The sequence below is a fragment of the Coptis chinensis genome, chromosome 2, assembly GCF_015680905.1.
Source record: "Coptis chinensis isolate HL-2020 chromosome 2, ASM1568090v1, whole genome shotgun sequence".
Taxonomy (NCBI): Eukaryota; Viridiplantae; Streptophyta; class Magnoliopsida; order Ranunculales; family Ranunculaceae; genus Coptis; species Coptis chinensis.
The window spans coordinates 21,861,023-21,876,805 of record NC_141457.1 but is presented as its reverse complement, the minus strand read 5'-3'; the positions used below and the strand labels follow the sequence as shown (position 1 = coordinate 21,876,805).

The 15,783-nt window shown below is 40.3% G+C and overlaps 1 protein-coding gene and 1 long non-coding RNA gene across 2 annotated transcripts; one reads left to right on the top strand and one right to left on the bottom strand.

The window, feature by feature from the left end:
• The first annotated feature begins 204 nt into the window (after window positions 1-204).
• LOC147515356 (uncharacterized) lies at window positions 205-4,777 on the top strand. Its single transcript, XR_015210294.1, has 3 exons — window positions 205-758; window positions 859-987; window positions 4,463-4,777. It is a non-coding gene; the product is annotated as an uncharacterized LOC147515356 (long non-coding RNA).
• LOC147515357 (NAC domain-containing protein 83-like) lies at window positions 2,281-3,818 on the bottom strand. Its single transcript, XM_086587053.1, has 3 exons — window positions 3,263-3,818; window positions 2,774-3,063; window positions 2,281-2,661 (listed from the first exon to the last, which is right to left on the bottom strand). The coding sequence occupies exons 1-3, from the start codon at window positions 3,441-3,443 to the stop codon at window positions 2,359-2,361; spliced, it is 774 nt and encodes a 257-aa protein (XP_086443179.1). The 5' UTR covers window positions 3,444-3,818; the 3' UTR covers window positions 2,281-2,358.
• Window positions 4,778-15,783: the final 11,006 nt, after the last annotated feature.

Below are 15,783 nucleotides of genomic sequence, written 5' to 3'. Positions count from 1 at the left end.
CTAATTAGAAACATCGCTTTTTCACCGTTGTTACAGTTACGACATATATTCTGCTCTTAGTATTGATTGTTTACATGGTGAACCTATACCACCTTTGAGAAGACATGGTCTTGCAAGTTGACCATTTACGGAAAGTTCAGTAGGTGTTATTATGGTCTGGAATGAGTTGCTTCTTATCATTTATCTATGTAAATATGTTAATCAAACATGTAGCGTAAAAACTTGCATTGAACAAAGGAAAAAGGAAATGGAGATGTCCTAGTCAGACGATTATTAAGAAAGCGTTTCAGAACAATTTTTCAAAGACAGCATTTGAGAAAGTGTCGGAGTAGGAGAACAGGTCAACACACATTCCCCATCTGCTAGGTTATCTTTCTTCTAAATGTCACAATCTCACCACCAATAACTAAAGCACTATTCTTTCTTTCTAATTCATTTGTATGTAATTTTCTTTCACTTGAGTGTATTTGTTTATGTAATTGACTTGCATGTTGCATAGATCAGGTGTTAGCTAGAAAAGTCCCATTGAAGTGTTTGTGGTCGACAATGACGGCCAAACCCACGAGATTTGACAAAAAAGAAACTCCAACTCCAAGTCACCAATCCAATCTCTCTCTCAACTTGATCCAGGCAATTTGATAATATTGTTTCTTAGAACATGGAAGGGTTATGAGAGTGAAATATATATAGAAAGGGTGTGACGTGAAGAACTCCAACAGCCTTATAGATGATTCTAAAACCAGTCACAAGAAACTCTGGTCGGCAATTGTTTTCTGTTTCTCATTTGCTTTTTACCAGCTTTAGTATGCAATCAACTTAATTATTGTACACTAATTACATATAATTAATTTTATGTAGAAGCCGTCCTGTTCTTTTGGTCCCTCCATATGGCACTCATATGGGATGATTCTGACCCACCATTTGATGATCATACTCCTTCACTGTGACATGGCATATTTCATCGGTTGATTAAGATCGGTCTATTAGGTTGGTATTTTTAACCTCATGGTATCTCTTAAAATATCGATGAAGTACACAGATTATTATTACCTTGGAATTTTTAATGAACGTCGAGTTAAGTGCAGTGATACTCTAATTGTTTTCCTTAATGTTGTGATATTGATACTATACGCAACCTTTTAATTGTTTGACTATATATATAACGTTGTGTAAGCATCTTGAGCTTAATTATGTTGCAAAGTAATTAAGTGATCATGAGGAGAATCTTTCTGTTTATCTGTCGTCCAACTTTAAGTTCCATAGAGGAATATTAACACTTTGATATGTTGTTGGTGAAATAACTTGGTAGTATGATATTTGGCCAATGCATTGTACTCGTTACCAAAAAAGAAAATCCATTTAATTGTACTTGAGAAGTGAATAGGTTAATTATCATTCGATGTTGCTCTATGGATAGAAGATACTCCGTAGGAAACCATGCATTAATAGAAGGTGGAGGACCCATATAACCATATTGACAATCGTGAAGTTTTCTTTATTGGCTGCTACAATTATTTGTTTTGCATTATGCTCTTGTAGCCCTGGTTTTCATCTAAAATCCTACTTTGCGCTTGTTGCTCACAGTAGGAGTTCTTAGAGTCTTAGTACTTTCAAATAAGGTTCTATGTTTTGAAATGTATATATCAGTTGTTAAACAAAGTGCCATTGAAACCAAGATATTGTGAATAGCTGAAGGTGGTTTTGTGGCAAATTGATGGTTTGAGAGGCCATTAGACTCTGGTCTATATGATACAGAAACTACGACTTGAGTTGTCATTAATTAGATTTATATCACAGTTCTAATGAAAATTTCAGTATGTCCTAAAACAAAAGAAGCACTTGAGAAAACTTTCCACAGCATTGGATCCTATGAAATTAATTTGAAGAATACAGATATTCTTGTTAGCATGGATTTTATTCTTTTTGCTTTGCAATTGCGCATGTTCTATCTTTTCGACAAAGTAAAGATAGATTTATATCCTCTCCTCCCTCTTTCCCTTCTCTTTCCTTCGACATCTTTGCCCTTCTTTAAATGTCCCCTTTTCTCTTTGTTTTTCTTCCTTTCCTCACTTACAGAGCATCTTCTTATAAATTCATCTGCCTTTGCCACTGCTTTCGCATATGTTAGCTAGTTACTTCTTTTGAAGTAAAATGTTTTAATTCACATTGCAAAAACAAACAGTAATGTCATTCTTAAGGTTGTAGATGTCAAGTTTTATGTCGAGGCGTTTGAGAAATAACTAGAGACAAAATATGCAAAGAGTGATGGACACGAGTTAATAATAAAAAACTTGGATGGTCACTTTTGATTGGATTCCAAAACCCAATTTTTGATACAGGGCTCATTTTTAAAAGTTCTTATGGCTCTCTGCTACAAGAAAATGAAGAAATACTATTAGAGCTACCGTTATCATCATTATAGGATGCAGTGGAAGAGATTTCTGTGATCCCACTCGAAGCCGAAGATGAGGAAGAAGAATGAGAAGGATTTGATGTAATCTTGTCTCGCATCATGAAATCAATGAACCTAGGCCTTGCCAATGTGAGATCAAGAACTTCGTTCTTGTTATACGATTGGACCCTATCTTCGACATCTCTAGTGCTTCTTTTCTTCAGAAAAATGCGACATAGAACCCAGTCCTCCATTTCCTTTATCGAATTCTGTAGAAGGTTCAGTAACATGAGACTAAATTTTGCAGAAATCGTTGGTACTGTTTCATTCTGAAAGTACATTATATATTAGAGAAATAGGTACTCAGCACAAAAAACTCACCTGGGTTGAGTTCTTTCTCTGGGGTAAAATGCAGGCTCTATTTCCAGCATCAACGAGGCGATATTCGTGCATAATCCAGTCAGTTCTTGATGCTTTTGAAGGTTTCCCTCTGTAGAAAACCAAAGTTTTCTTCATCCCCACTACTTGGTTGTTGCTCTTAGAAGCTAGAATTTTTTTGTCCAGTCCAGTTGCTTTCCAGTAACCAGAATTGGTAGCTCTGTTGGGTCGATTCCCATTTCGGTATTTGGCTTCCCTAGTGCTGAAATAGTACCTCTCTTGCTCCGAATCACCTGAACAAACAAAGCCCCACATTTCAACATAATTAGCTCAAAAAGTTCTTTTAAGGATACAATGAACTGCATCACTTTCAGTACAAAGCTGTTAGCATTATAGTGCAGTGGCAATCTACCTCGATATGCTATTATTTTAGTTTAATTGTACTGTGAAAATTAAAGTTTGTGTAGTACAAAGATTGCCAAAGGGACTGACCTGGCAAATTCCATGGTTCGTACTTGCAAATATCGACCTCGGGAATGATGGAAGCGGGCAATGGACACGCGAATACTTTACGTCTTAAATATTGGACAACAAGTTCTTCATCTGTTGGATGAAACCGAAATCCGGGAGGCAATTTAATGACTCCGTTTCTAACAAAATTGAGCTTCTCCATTTTTGTAACAACAATTATCGCGCGCTAGCCCGTCCCCGAAAATTCAAAGAATACAAGTGTGGTTCCTATAGTTCATGAAAAACAAGTGTACATAAGTGAGATGAACAAGAAGAATAGGAGATGAACAAGAACAAGAGGAAAGAGAGGCAAGAAAAGATGATGTGGGTGTGGAATTGGGTTAGGAAAAGCTAAGCTTCTTTATAGTAGCGGTATAGGGGAGAATAGGACGACTCATTTGGCGTAAAAGAGACTCCAACTCTTCTTTGACGCATCTTTTTTTCTTTTTTAACTAAGCATATAAAGTCTTGTAGAGAAGATCAAATTGGGTTCGTTCGAAATGTTAAATTTTGTTAGTTGAATCGAATCACCAAGTTTAACTTAGTTGGTTATCAATTTATCATGCCTTCTATATGGGAAAAAAGTGAAAAATCAATGCTGTCAAAACTTTTCCCAGCGTTTAGTTGGGGCATGTTAAATGGAGGTGGTTGTATTTTTGACTCGAGAGGTAGATTTTGGCTATCCAAGTAGAAATTGTATGCCTACTATCTTTGAACTTTCAAAGACACTTCCTATGTCTTTTCGCTATCTTTCACATGTATTGGTTGTAAGGTTGTGTTGCACGCATCAATAAGTCCAATTGAATCAACTGTCGGGCTTGTTTGCTTGTAAATTTTGTCGTGTAAACTTGAGTTTTAGTGGAGATCGTTTTGAAGTAGAATAGGATGTTTATAGGCCGGCATTGATACGTCTTTCTACCTCCAAATTCCTTCCCAAAAGATGAAAATATTAGTAACCAGTATGATTCGACATCAAAGTTTTGCTTAATTTCCCACTTTTTATGTTTTTTTTAGTAGCAGAGCACCTACAAGGTTATTCAAATTACAAAATACAACACTCTTTTAGTTCATAATTAACCTTAAGTTTGAACATAAATCTTAAAAGGTAGACAAGTACAATCTTTGTTTATGTTTACTGATAGGACCCGCCTTGTAAGTTGTAACTCTTGTTTTTCTGATTAGTTGGAAGGGGTATTATGGTCTAGTTTGCTTGGAATCCCAAATAGGTTACAGCACCGGAGAAGTGAAGTCACCTGATGTCATGCTTACTGCTGAAGAGCTCACAGACGTCTAGTGGAGATGTGGAGAGCACAATGATATATCCCTGTTATTGGATATATACTGTAGATAACGTCCAATGGTTTCTATTTGAATGTGAAAGTGACCCTACTGTCACACATTAATTTTTTTTGTCTTAAATTTTTGTGCTGTCTATTAATTACCAAATTTAACACCTATATTCATATTACCACCAGTTCACCATGAACAAATTTTGATAATGGTTATGTAGGTCACTTGTACATTGAACCAAATGAGTGTGTGCACTGTGCACAGACAATGATGGAGTTGGTGACCAAGCTTAAATAAGCTTAATTAAACAGTATATTAGAAATTTACGTTCCTCGGGATACATATAATATCAGTTTAAGTAGTTGTTGACAATGTGCTGGAGATTCTTGTTGTAGATATGTCACAAGTCCATGATCATGGTACGAGCATCTCCTCTTTTCTCTTTTATAAAACAACTTGTCTTTTGTAATGAAGAATATTATTTTGGTTTTTTAGAGGGGGTAAGTAACCTCCGTTCCAAGGCCCAAAATATCGATATCGATATCGATGAATATATCAGTGTACCAAAAAACCGATATATATCGGATATGTCCAATTTTTTTTGGTAACTAGTCCAAACTATTTAAAATATCAGAAATATCGAAAAATATAATATCGAAAATATCAGAAATATATTGAAAATATCAGATTTATATTAAAAAATGGTCAAAAAGGCAACCGATATATATCGTAAATATCAGATATATCGATTATATCGGCGATATAAAGTTTTATATCGGAAATTCTGATATATATTGGAAAAAAGGGTTCAATATTCAGTGGATATATGTCAAAAATATCGATATCGGTGTACCAATTTACCGAGATATATCGGTGATATTTTGGGCCTTGCTCCGTTCTACATTCATATCACTACAATACACGTGTCCACATACTAGGTCATATCTTCACAGCTCGTACATTACCAGCTCGTACCAAGCCATTAAGACGTAACAACGACCTAGACTTAGGTCGTCCCAAACATCAGATACTGTTATATATGGAAGCAAACGATCTACCGTGATCCTGGAGCTCAGTCAATGCACCAATCAAGGAGACATTTATTTTGTAACATCAGGAGTAATGACGAATCATTAAGATAGCACAAAATATGGATCTACACTTGACAACAGCCTGGAGCAAATAAGGAAAGTTAGCTTAAACATCTATAAATAGAGAGAGATGAACTACGTAAGGTTTGATTCAAGTTTACCTAAAGAACTTAATACATAGGCAACTCTTGTCCAAAGAAAGAGTGCAGTCATTCCCTACCAAACTCAACATCAAGCCGTAGACAAAAAATCCACACCTCTACATTGGTGCTGTCTGCCAGTTCGTTTCCTTGAGAAAAACACACACACTATTTTCTCAAGTCCACGAAGCTGATCAGAAAACCACCATGGAAGCACAACTACAAGCTCTAGTAGATCAAGTCAAGTTCCTCCACAAGTCATTCACCACGCTCCAACAAGAGAACCAAGCTATGTGTGAGCAAACCACCTCCAACACTAACAACGTGGCTCTAGATGCAATTGAGAACAATGCAGTCACTGCCCTCACCACAGCCACCAATCAATGATTAGAAGACTTCGCCTAGAGGTTGGAGAAGTCAAGCGAAAAGGCTAGTGCAGCCCATATCGTACAAAAGATGCTACAGTCGTACAAGGCGTCACCATTCACCGCCGAAGTCAGGGACAAGCAGCCTCCCACAGATTTTATCCAATCAAATTTCCCGTTGTACGACGGTAGTTGATGTCCAAGCCAACACATAGCTCGCTTCAGCCAGATCCTTGCACTTTACAGCACTCCAGACTATGACTACCTAAAGTGCAAACTCTTTCCAAACAAAAACAAGGATCGGAGCATTAGGATCGTTTCTACACGCCACATCCTCGATTCAATCAACAACTTCGACAAGCTGGCCGAAACATTCGCAATAAAATTCTCCCACAACAGGAAGAAACAAGCCGACCTAGATTCGTTGTTCCAGCTGAAGCAAGCACACGGTGAAACTATCTGCTCTTTTCTAGGACGTTTCAAGAAGGAACTCCTATCAATGGAGCCAGGCCTCAAGGACAGCTTTGCAACTTCCGCATTCACCAACGCCCTCCTAGACGACTCCGACCTAGCAGGGTCTCTCATGCGCAATAAACTAAAATGCCTAGACGACCTGTACCACAGAGTCGACAAGTACATGAAGTACGAAGAATGGATGGCCAGTGCAAAGGCAAAGAAATTCTCGCAGTAAGCGACAAGTGGGGACCTAAAGAAAGCAATCAGTATTCAAGCAACAACAACAAGGGCAACAACATCCACAAGCCCTCATACACCAAAAGAAAATTCTCCAACTTCTCCAGGATGGCAAGCCATATCCTGAAGAAGATATTTTCAACACCTTACTTCAAGCCAAACATCAACAAGGTGATACCAATACCAGGACATCCATACTGCCACTTCCATAAACTCCACCACCATGACACCGATGAATGTTGGAGTCTCAAACACTACCTCCAATACTTAGTCGAAGAGGGAAAACTGCAAGAGTTTCTGTTAGAAAGTGACCTCAGGCATAAGCTGAATGGCAACCGCAACAGAAGTAGGAGTCGGAGCCATGAACGACTTTCTCGCAGAAGGAGCAGAAGCAGAACAGCTCGATGATCTAAATCTCCAAGTCGGTCGAGGCACAACAAGAGACAATACTCCTCCGATCATGATGAGGAAAAGGTAATCCACATGATTATAGACACCTCCAACAACGAAACCTCATGTCGGGAAAAGCACAGACGTGTAGGAGCACTGCAATAAATCTACCACCTTTCCCACAAAGCTGAAGTAATCACTCTTACCAGCTCTCAATCTACGAACTCCATATCATTTACCGAGGAAGATCTTGACAAGGTGTGCCTACCCCACAATGATGCCCTGGTAGTGCACGTCAAGATCAATTGATAGACAGTCAAATGGGTCCTAATCGATCCAGGCAGCTCCTGCGACATCCTCTTCTACCAAACATACAAGGATATACACCTGCGAGACTCGGTGATGATAGAGTCAAATGCACCACTCTACAAGTTCAATGGAGATCGCACAGATGCCATTGGAGTCGTCATCTTACTAGTCTCCATTGGAGAAAAAGAGGACATGGTCAATACCTCAACACGCTTAAGTGTGATTGATGTCAAGTAGTCCTACACTGTCATCTTAGGACGTAGGTGGATTAACAAGATCCAAGCAGTTCCATCAACCTTACACCAAGTCCTGAGGTTCTCCGGGCCCCGAGGTATCATGGAGCTTAGAAGCAACCAAATAGAAGCTCATCAATGCAATTAAGTCAGCGCAACAACCATGGCCAAAACTTAGGTTGTCCAAACAAAAGAAATCCCAAAGCCACAAGGTCCTCAAGCTTCCACCCTCCAGCATCAGCAACAGACAAGCTCAAGGAGAAACAAACACAAATCGAACCGGGAGAAAAAGTCAATTTGAGCACAAATGATGACCCAAAATTTGTTTATGTAGGGGCTGATTTAGACCCCAAGCTCAAGGAGCAACTTGTCAAATTTATATCTCTCAATAAAGATGTTTTTTGCTTGGTCGTATATCGATATGCCAAGAATCGACCCTCAGGTCGCTTGCTACAAATTAAATATAGATCCAACTATAAAGCCTATCAAACAACAACCTAGGAAACTAGCACTCAAATTTCAAAAAGCCATAAATGAAGAGATAGAAAAACTAAAAAATATTGGATTCATTAGAGAGGTCGAGTACCCGACTTGGTTAGCTAACAATGTAGCCGTTCTTAAGAAAAATGGCCAGATACGACTTTGCATAGACTTCACCAACATCAACAAGCATTGTCTAAAGGACAACTTCCCCTACCAAGGATTGACATACTGGTAGATCAAACTTGCGGACATGAGCTTCTATCATTTATGGACGCATATAGTGGGTACAATCATATACTACTTGCAGAGAAAAACCAGGAAAAAACATCACTCAATTCATAACCGAACAAGGAATGTTCTACTACAACGTCTTACCATTCGGTTTAAAGAACGCTGGTATGACCTACCAAAGACTTGTCACAAAGATTTTCAAAGACTTGCTGGGCAACACTATGGAAATTTACATAGACGATATGGTAGTCAAAAGCGAAAAGGCTGGTGATCACATTTCTCACATGCAATAAGCTTTTAAAAGATTACGCCAAAACAAGATGAAGCTCAACCTAGCAAAATGTGTATTTGGGGTAGCCTCAGGGAAATTCTTAGGATACCTCGTTTCACAAAGACGCATTGAAGCAAACCCAGAACAAATACGATCTCTCCTTGAAATGCCATAACCAACTTCCAAAGAACAAATTCACAAGCTATCTGGCATGGTTTCAGCCCTCAACAGATTCATCTCATGTGCATCTGACAAGTGCACACCGTTCCTGTAAATACTCAAGAAAGGCACAACATTCACATGGACAGATGAATGCCACAAAACGTTCAACGACCTGAAGGCTTACCTATCAACTCCGCCCGTCCTGTCCAAACCAAATGAAGGAGAAACACTGGGGCTTTACCTTGTAACTATCGACTTTGCCATCAGCTCTGTTACTTTCGCGAAAGTGAGGGAATAGAAAAACCAATCTATTTCACCAGTAAGACATCGGCAGATTTAGAAAAGCATTACTCTACAATTGAGAAAACAATGTTATCTTTGTTATACTTTGCTTGCAAGTTTCGACCTTACTTCTAGGCTTACAACATCAAGGTCATAACAAATGTACCCTTCAAGCAGGTTTTGAGTTCTAACAACAAAATAGCCCGCATGGCCAAATGGGCTGAAGAACTCGGAGAACATCACATCGAATTTGTTCCCAGACGTCTTGCAAAGGTCAGGTCGTTACTGACTTCTTTGTTGACTTCCCCGTCGAAGATGTCAACTGGGAACCTGAGCCCATTACTTCACTCCATCAACCAACCACCCTAGACACATGATACCTCTACGTAGACAAAACATGCAACAACATCGGTAGTGGACTGGGGGCTGTGTTAACTTCACCAGAAGGAACCCAACTACAAAAGTCAATCAAGATCGATTTCGCAACATCCAACAATGAAACGGAATATGAAACATTAATTATAGGCCTTCGCATGGCACAACAAATACAAGCCCAAAAGCTCAAAGCTTACAGTGACTCACAACTAATCGTCAAACAGATCACCAAAGAGTATGTGACAAATGGAGCAAACTTAGCCAAGTACGCCCATGTCATCAATGATATCATCAGCTCGTTCACAACATTCTCCTTGGAACACATTCCCCGAGAGGATAACAGACATGTAGATAGCCTAACTTTCTTAGCCTCGAAAACCCAAGATGCATGTCCCAACACTGTCTACATTGACATCCTAGAGAGGCCCGCCTACCAACAAGAAAGCGTCAACAGCCTCACGGACTTCCAGCCCTCATCCGAAGAAGAGATCACTCAATCGTGGATAGGTCCATTCCTAAAATTTATCTTACATGGCGAGCTCCCAGCAGAGGCAAGGAATGCTCGTGCCATACAATTTTGAGCCCCCAGATACACCGTGATCAACAGATGATTGTTCTGTAAATCTACAGGAAGACCCCACCTAAGGTGCATAACTTCACGCGAAGGCCAACTCATCTTCGACGAGATTCACAAAGATGAATGTGGCAACCATGTAGGAGCAAGATCTCTGCCCCATAAAGCAATCGCCCAAGGGCATTATTGGTTAGGCATGCACATCGAGGCAAATAAGTATGTTCTCAAATGCCACCAATGTCAAACATTTGGCCACAACCATCTAAGTCCAGCACGGGAGTTGATCAACATAGCCAACCCCTGGCCTTTCCTTATGTGGGGGCTAGATATCATGGGACCTTTTATCCCACAAAAGAAAACAGGAATCAAATACGTCCTTACAGCCACAGATGACTTCGCCAAATGGATTGAAGCAATACCACTCGTTCAAGTCAAGGAAGTCCACATTATCAACTTCATATGGACCAATATCATCACAAGATTTGGTCTACCCCACACCCTCGTCATGAACAACGAAACCCAATTTGCTGGCGCATCACTCAAACATTTTCTACACCTAGATATGCACAAAGTAATGGCCAAGCAGAGGCCACAAACAAATCCATTAAAGAAAATCTCCAAAAGAAGTTGGAGAGCAAGAAAAGCCAATGGCCAGAACAACTCAAGAACATCTTATGGGCATACAGAATAACAGCTCGAGCCAGTACCAATGAGTCTCCTTTCACATTTTGCTTCGGAATAGAAGCAGGCATACCATCAGAACTTACAATCACAACCATGCGTTCAGACATCGTTGAATCAGGAGAAAATGACTACATCTTAGTCAAAGAAGTCGACCTCCTAGAGGAGTGAAGGGAAATAGCTGCAATATCCCTAGCTCGGTACCACCAAACAATCCAACGATCTTACAACAAAAAGGTCGTCCCAAGTTCTTTCCAAGCTAGAGACCTAGTCCTCAAAAAGACCTTAGCACCAGCCAAACTTGGCCCAACTTGGGAAGGCCCATACGTAGTTCACAAAGTCATTGGAAATGAAGCTTACTGGATCAAAACTCAGCTCGGTAATGTACTTCTCCAATCTTGGAATATAGCTCTACTCAAGCGTTTTTACCAATAATATGTCTCCAGATGTATCAATCAATTAAATAAAATTTCATCAGCATTTCGTGTATATATGTTATCATTGCATTACATGAGTACCATGCATCTTGCACTCACTGCCCGATCCGGGGTATCAAAATAGCCGACCTAGCACCAACGCTAGAGTTGAGCACGACTAAACTATAATTACCACGCAGTGGTTAGTTATCAGTCAAATTCAATCCACGGTCCCTCAAAAAAACTGCAAATCAACTTAACACCAACGCCATGAATAAGAACGATTCAACTGTAATTGCCACACAAAAGCTAATTATCAATTAAATACAATCCAAGGTACCCCCAAAAGAACCACAGGTCAACTTAAGGCCTTTGAAATGATTAAGTTTGACTCAACTATAATTACTACTCAAAAGCTAATTATCAGTCAGGAATCAATAAGAAGTTCTCCCAAAAGGAACCACTCAATCAATACACACACCTAAGGACACAAGGAAACCTAGGTGCCAACTACGCACATCTATCAGGTCGTACACAGACACTTACAACCTACAAGCATCAGACAATCTAACAAAGTTCAACAGATCGTCGAGTCTACTACTATGCAGCACAGGTCGTCAAATAACAAATCAAAAAGCAATGAAAGCAATCACATTCATGCAAAATTCAAAAATAATCTCATTCAAAAGCAAGTAAGTAATTTAAATATTTTCACTTAATACAATCTCGGTTAGACACTAGAGGCCCCCAGGTTATCCTGGGGAAATGACCTCAGCATCCCCATAAAAAATAGAAGTATCAGTATCAACAACAAAAGAGAAAATTGTTCAAACATTTCGTCCATCATCAAAACAACTTACAAGAAGAACAAGATCATTTGATACAAGGAAGATTCTCCACATTCAAGGGGTCCAAATAAGGTTGGCTTTACCCTCTTTTTGAATCAGCTAGCTAGCGGATCACCACTCGTATTCAAAGACTTCGTGGTAACATTCTCGATGAGGGTTGAGGCATGAGTAGCACCCAGGTCGGTTGGTTGAGCAGATCGTCTACTAGCATCTATAATAGTACTTTCAACAGTTATTGTTACAGCCCCACTTTCAACAGATCTTTTGAGGGTTTTGTACTTACGTTCCAGCTCCATGTAATCATCCACCAGAATGTAAACATCAGCACTCTCGACCAAGTTGACCAGGTCGTTATATTCATTCTGAGCCCACTCAACAACGGCCTATGATTGTTTGCTCTCAGCAACCCAATGCGCTACCTCCACCCTTGAAGCATCAAGAGACGACTGCAACAAAGCCACTTTCCTAACCAGATCCCCGACCTGAGCCCTCAGCCCCACCACTTCAGCCCTTTCAATCTCTTGCACAGCCAGCAACTTGTCATAAGCTTCTTTGGCAACCTCCAACTCCTTCTTGTACAGGTTAGAGATAGTTGCAATCTCCCTTAGCTTCCTATACATGGCAAGAACTTGACAACCCAACAAAATAAGTAAAAAAAGCAACAACTCAAAGCACAAAACGAAAATAAGATAGGATGGACACTTACAAAGCACAGCGAGCGATCCATATCTTTCAGGTTTGCCTCCAGGTCTTTCCAAGTCTCCAGCTGGTGCCTATCTCCATTCAAGGTAATACTTTCCAGCAGCACATTCGCAACTAGTGAAGACTTGAAACTACAGTCCTTGTTCTTCACCAGCCGTCTCAACCCACTCACTAGGTCGTAGTAGGTGACCGTTCTATCCAGAATGTCAGAATCACCAGCCTTGTTACCTGGGGCCGCACTCCCCGACCCCTTGCACTTCTGGGCAGCTGGCTCAGTCTCACTAGCCTTCTTCTTGCCACCAGCTCCTTCAGGTTCATCCTTTTCAAATGAGCCCGACCTGATGAGGTACGACCTTTCACCAAAGTAGGTCGTTCCTCAGACTCAGTTCGAGTCCTCTTCGCCCCCTCAGGCTCAACCACCTCAAAATGCCTCTTCAGCTGAGGCCTACGAAAGGGAGTGGGAGCATCACCACCTCCCCGAGCACTCCCACTTCCACGTCCAGCCCTATCAACCTCACCCACCTCAGCTCGTCAGGGCACAGGATGGCTATTAAAGCCTCCTCTAGCAATTCTCACTCCAGAAATAGGTGCTCTCCTTTAGTTCTCTCTCTCCATCTCAGTATCCGAGCTAGAATCAGAGATATCAAACACTAGCTTTTGGGCCATCTTTTTTTGCTCAACCTTCTTCCGGTTGATCTTCTCACCTTTGCGCTTTTTGAAGTAATGCACAACCTCTCCTAAGATAGATCGTTTCTCCTCCCAACTCAAACAAGCAAAATCTTCGATAACCCTGCTCCTTGTACGCCCACGAATAGTAACCTCTACAAAAACAAAATAAACTGATCAGAACGTTCAAAATATCAACTACCGTACATACACTATGACCTGTAAAATAATGACCTACCATCCTACTTTATAGTACGATTATCCAACTCCCAGTCAGAAAGACTGTAATTACCCACAACCAGTAAAGGCTTACACTCTCAATCTTTCTTACTCGCCCCCACAATCACAGCAGATTTCCCCTTCACCACCTGCAAACTAAAGTTCATTACAGACGACCTCTTCACAGAGAAATGCTCTAGCACATTTGATAAACAGATGTTATAACCCCTCTCATTTAACAAATCCAACACATAGAAAATCCTCAAACTATTCCCTACGAACTGATAAGGGGCCTTTCCATAAAAGTTCAAAACTTCCACAATAAGCTGTGAGAACGACAACCTCATCCCAGCCTGCAGTTGACCATAACAAACCACAACACCCCCATCCCGAGGAATGTAATCCAAGCCAAACACATTCCTCTCTCCACCCAGGTTGTATACAGTCAAGTCGGAGTCCACCCAGCCAAACTCCTCCCTCAAAGCAGTAATACAATCTACTGACCTAGGTACCGCCTCCTCAACCATCGTCTCTAATGAGGAAGATGATGGCACCTCATCTCCACTACGAGCCCTAACACCTGCATCATCTCTATCACTCACAGTTTTCTCTCTCCATTGATCCAAGTCAACTTCCCCACTCAAGCTATCACTAGTAATCGATATGACAATAGCAAAAACGACAACAAAAAGATCAATTTTTTTTTAGTTCAAAGAAGACGCACCTGAAGCCGAAAGGTTCGAAAGGTTTTTGTTTTTCTTTCTCTCTGCCTTGTCTCTACTTTGTGTTGATAGAATGAACAAATGAAAAACCTTCACACGCAAAAACCCTTTAGGTGCACAAATCTCAAAAACTGACAAAACGTTTTGCCTTCCCCTAAAAAGCAATCATAACCTCACCCACAAACCGCCGCGATTTGGGCCCATGGATCAAATCTAACAGTTCCCGCACATTTTCCAAACCCATTCAAACGAACCAGCTGCATGACACGTATTGGAAAGCTTTATTTTATCTTTTCTTTTCACACCACAACTGTCCAAAGAATAAATAAAATAAAAGGGGCTATGTAAGTACCCTCCGTTCTACATTCATATCACTACAACACACGTGTCCACACACCAGGTCGTACCTTCACAGCTCGTACTAAGCCATCAGGACGGACGTAACAATGACCCAGACGTAGGTCGTCCCAAATATCAGATACAACCATATATGAAAGCAAATGATCTACCGCGATCTTGGAGCTCAGTCAACACATCAATTAAGGAGACATTTACTTTGTAACATCAGGAGTAATGATGAATCATTAAGATAGCACAAAATATGGATCTACATTTGACAACGGTTTGGAGCAAATAAGGAAAGTCAGTTCAAACATCTACTTGAGATCGAGATGAACTGCGTAAGGCTTGATTCAAGTTTACCCAATAAATTTTATGAATAGGCAACTCTTGTCTAAAGAAAGAGTGCAGTCATTTCCTACCAAGCTCAACATCAGGTCGTACACACAAAATTCACACCTCTACACAGGAGAAAAGGGTAGTTTTGTGATTTGACACTGCTGTTGAGTGTTGAGGCTGAAGTTGAGACTTGAGACTGGTGTTGAGGTGGGGCATCGTGAGGGAATAAAAGAATCTGGACCTACTTGCCCTCACAACGACGGACACATACCTCAACTTCAAGGTAAGTGACAAAATTGCCACGTTCACTTGGTGCCCCGCTATGATTTCCTCAATCTTTTCTCTTTCTATGTAGTTATTGAATTTGAATTTTCATCAAAGAAATGCACATTTCAAAGTGATGGCAATATGGCACAAGGATACTTTGGGACCAAAATGACCTCATGCAATGGTATCAAATAACTTTTTGCACTGTAATTACTATTACTTGTCTAGAAATCGGAAAAAGTAATTCATAATCTATTACATTGTCGCGTCCAGTGTCTATGTTAGCCCGATGGAGCCTAAGGACATAGTACTTTTGACAAGGGATTGGCGATGGTGGACAAGAAACTCATATTTCATCACCAATTTGACACAAAAAGATCGGACACAAAAAGATCTTCATAATCTTTCATAATTC

Excerpts from the sequence above, each read along its gene's own strand:
- LOC147515357 (XM_086587053.1), bottom strand. The coding sequence starts at position 3,443 with ATGGAGAAGCTCAATTTTGTTAGAAACGGAGTCATTAAATTGCCTCCC. Across the intron at positions 3,064-3,262 it reads CGAACCATGGAATTTGCCAG|GTGATTCGGAGCAAGAGAGG; the intron begins GTCAGTCCCTTT and ends TTGTTTGTTCAG. Across the intron at positions 2,662-2,773 it reads AGAGAAAGAACTCAACCCAG|AATTCGATAAAGGAAATGGA; the intron begins GTGAGTTTTTTG and ends AACCTTCTACAG.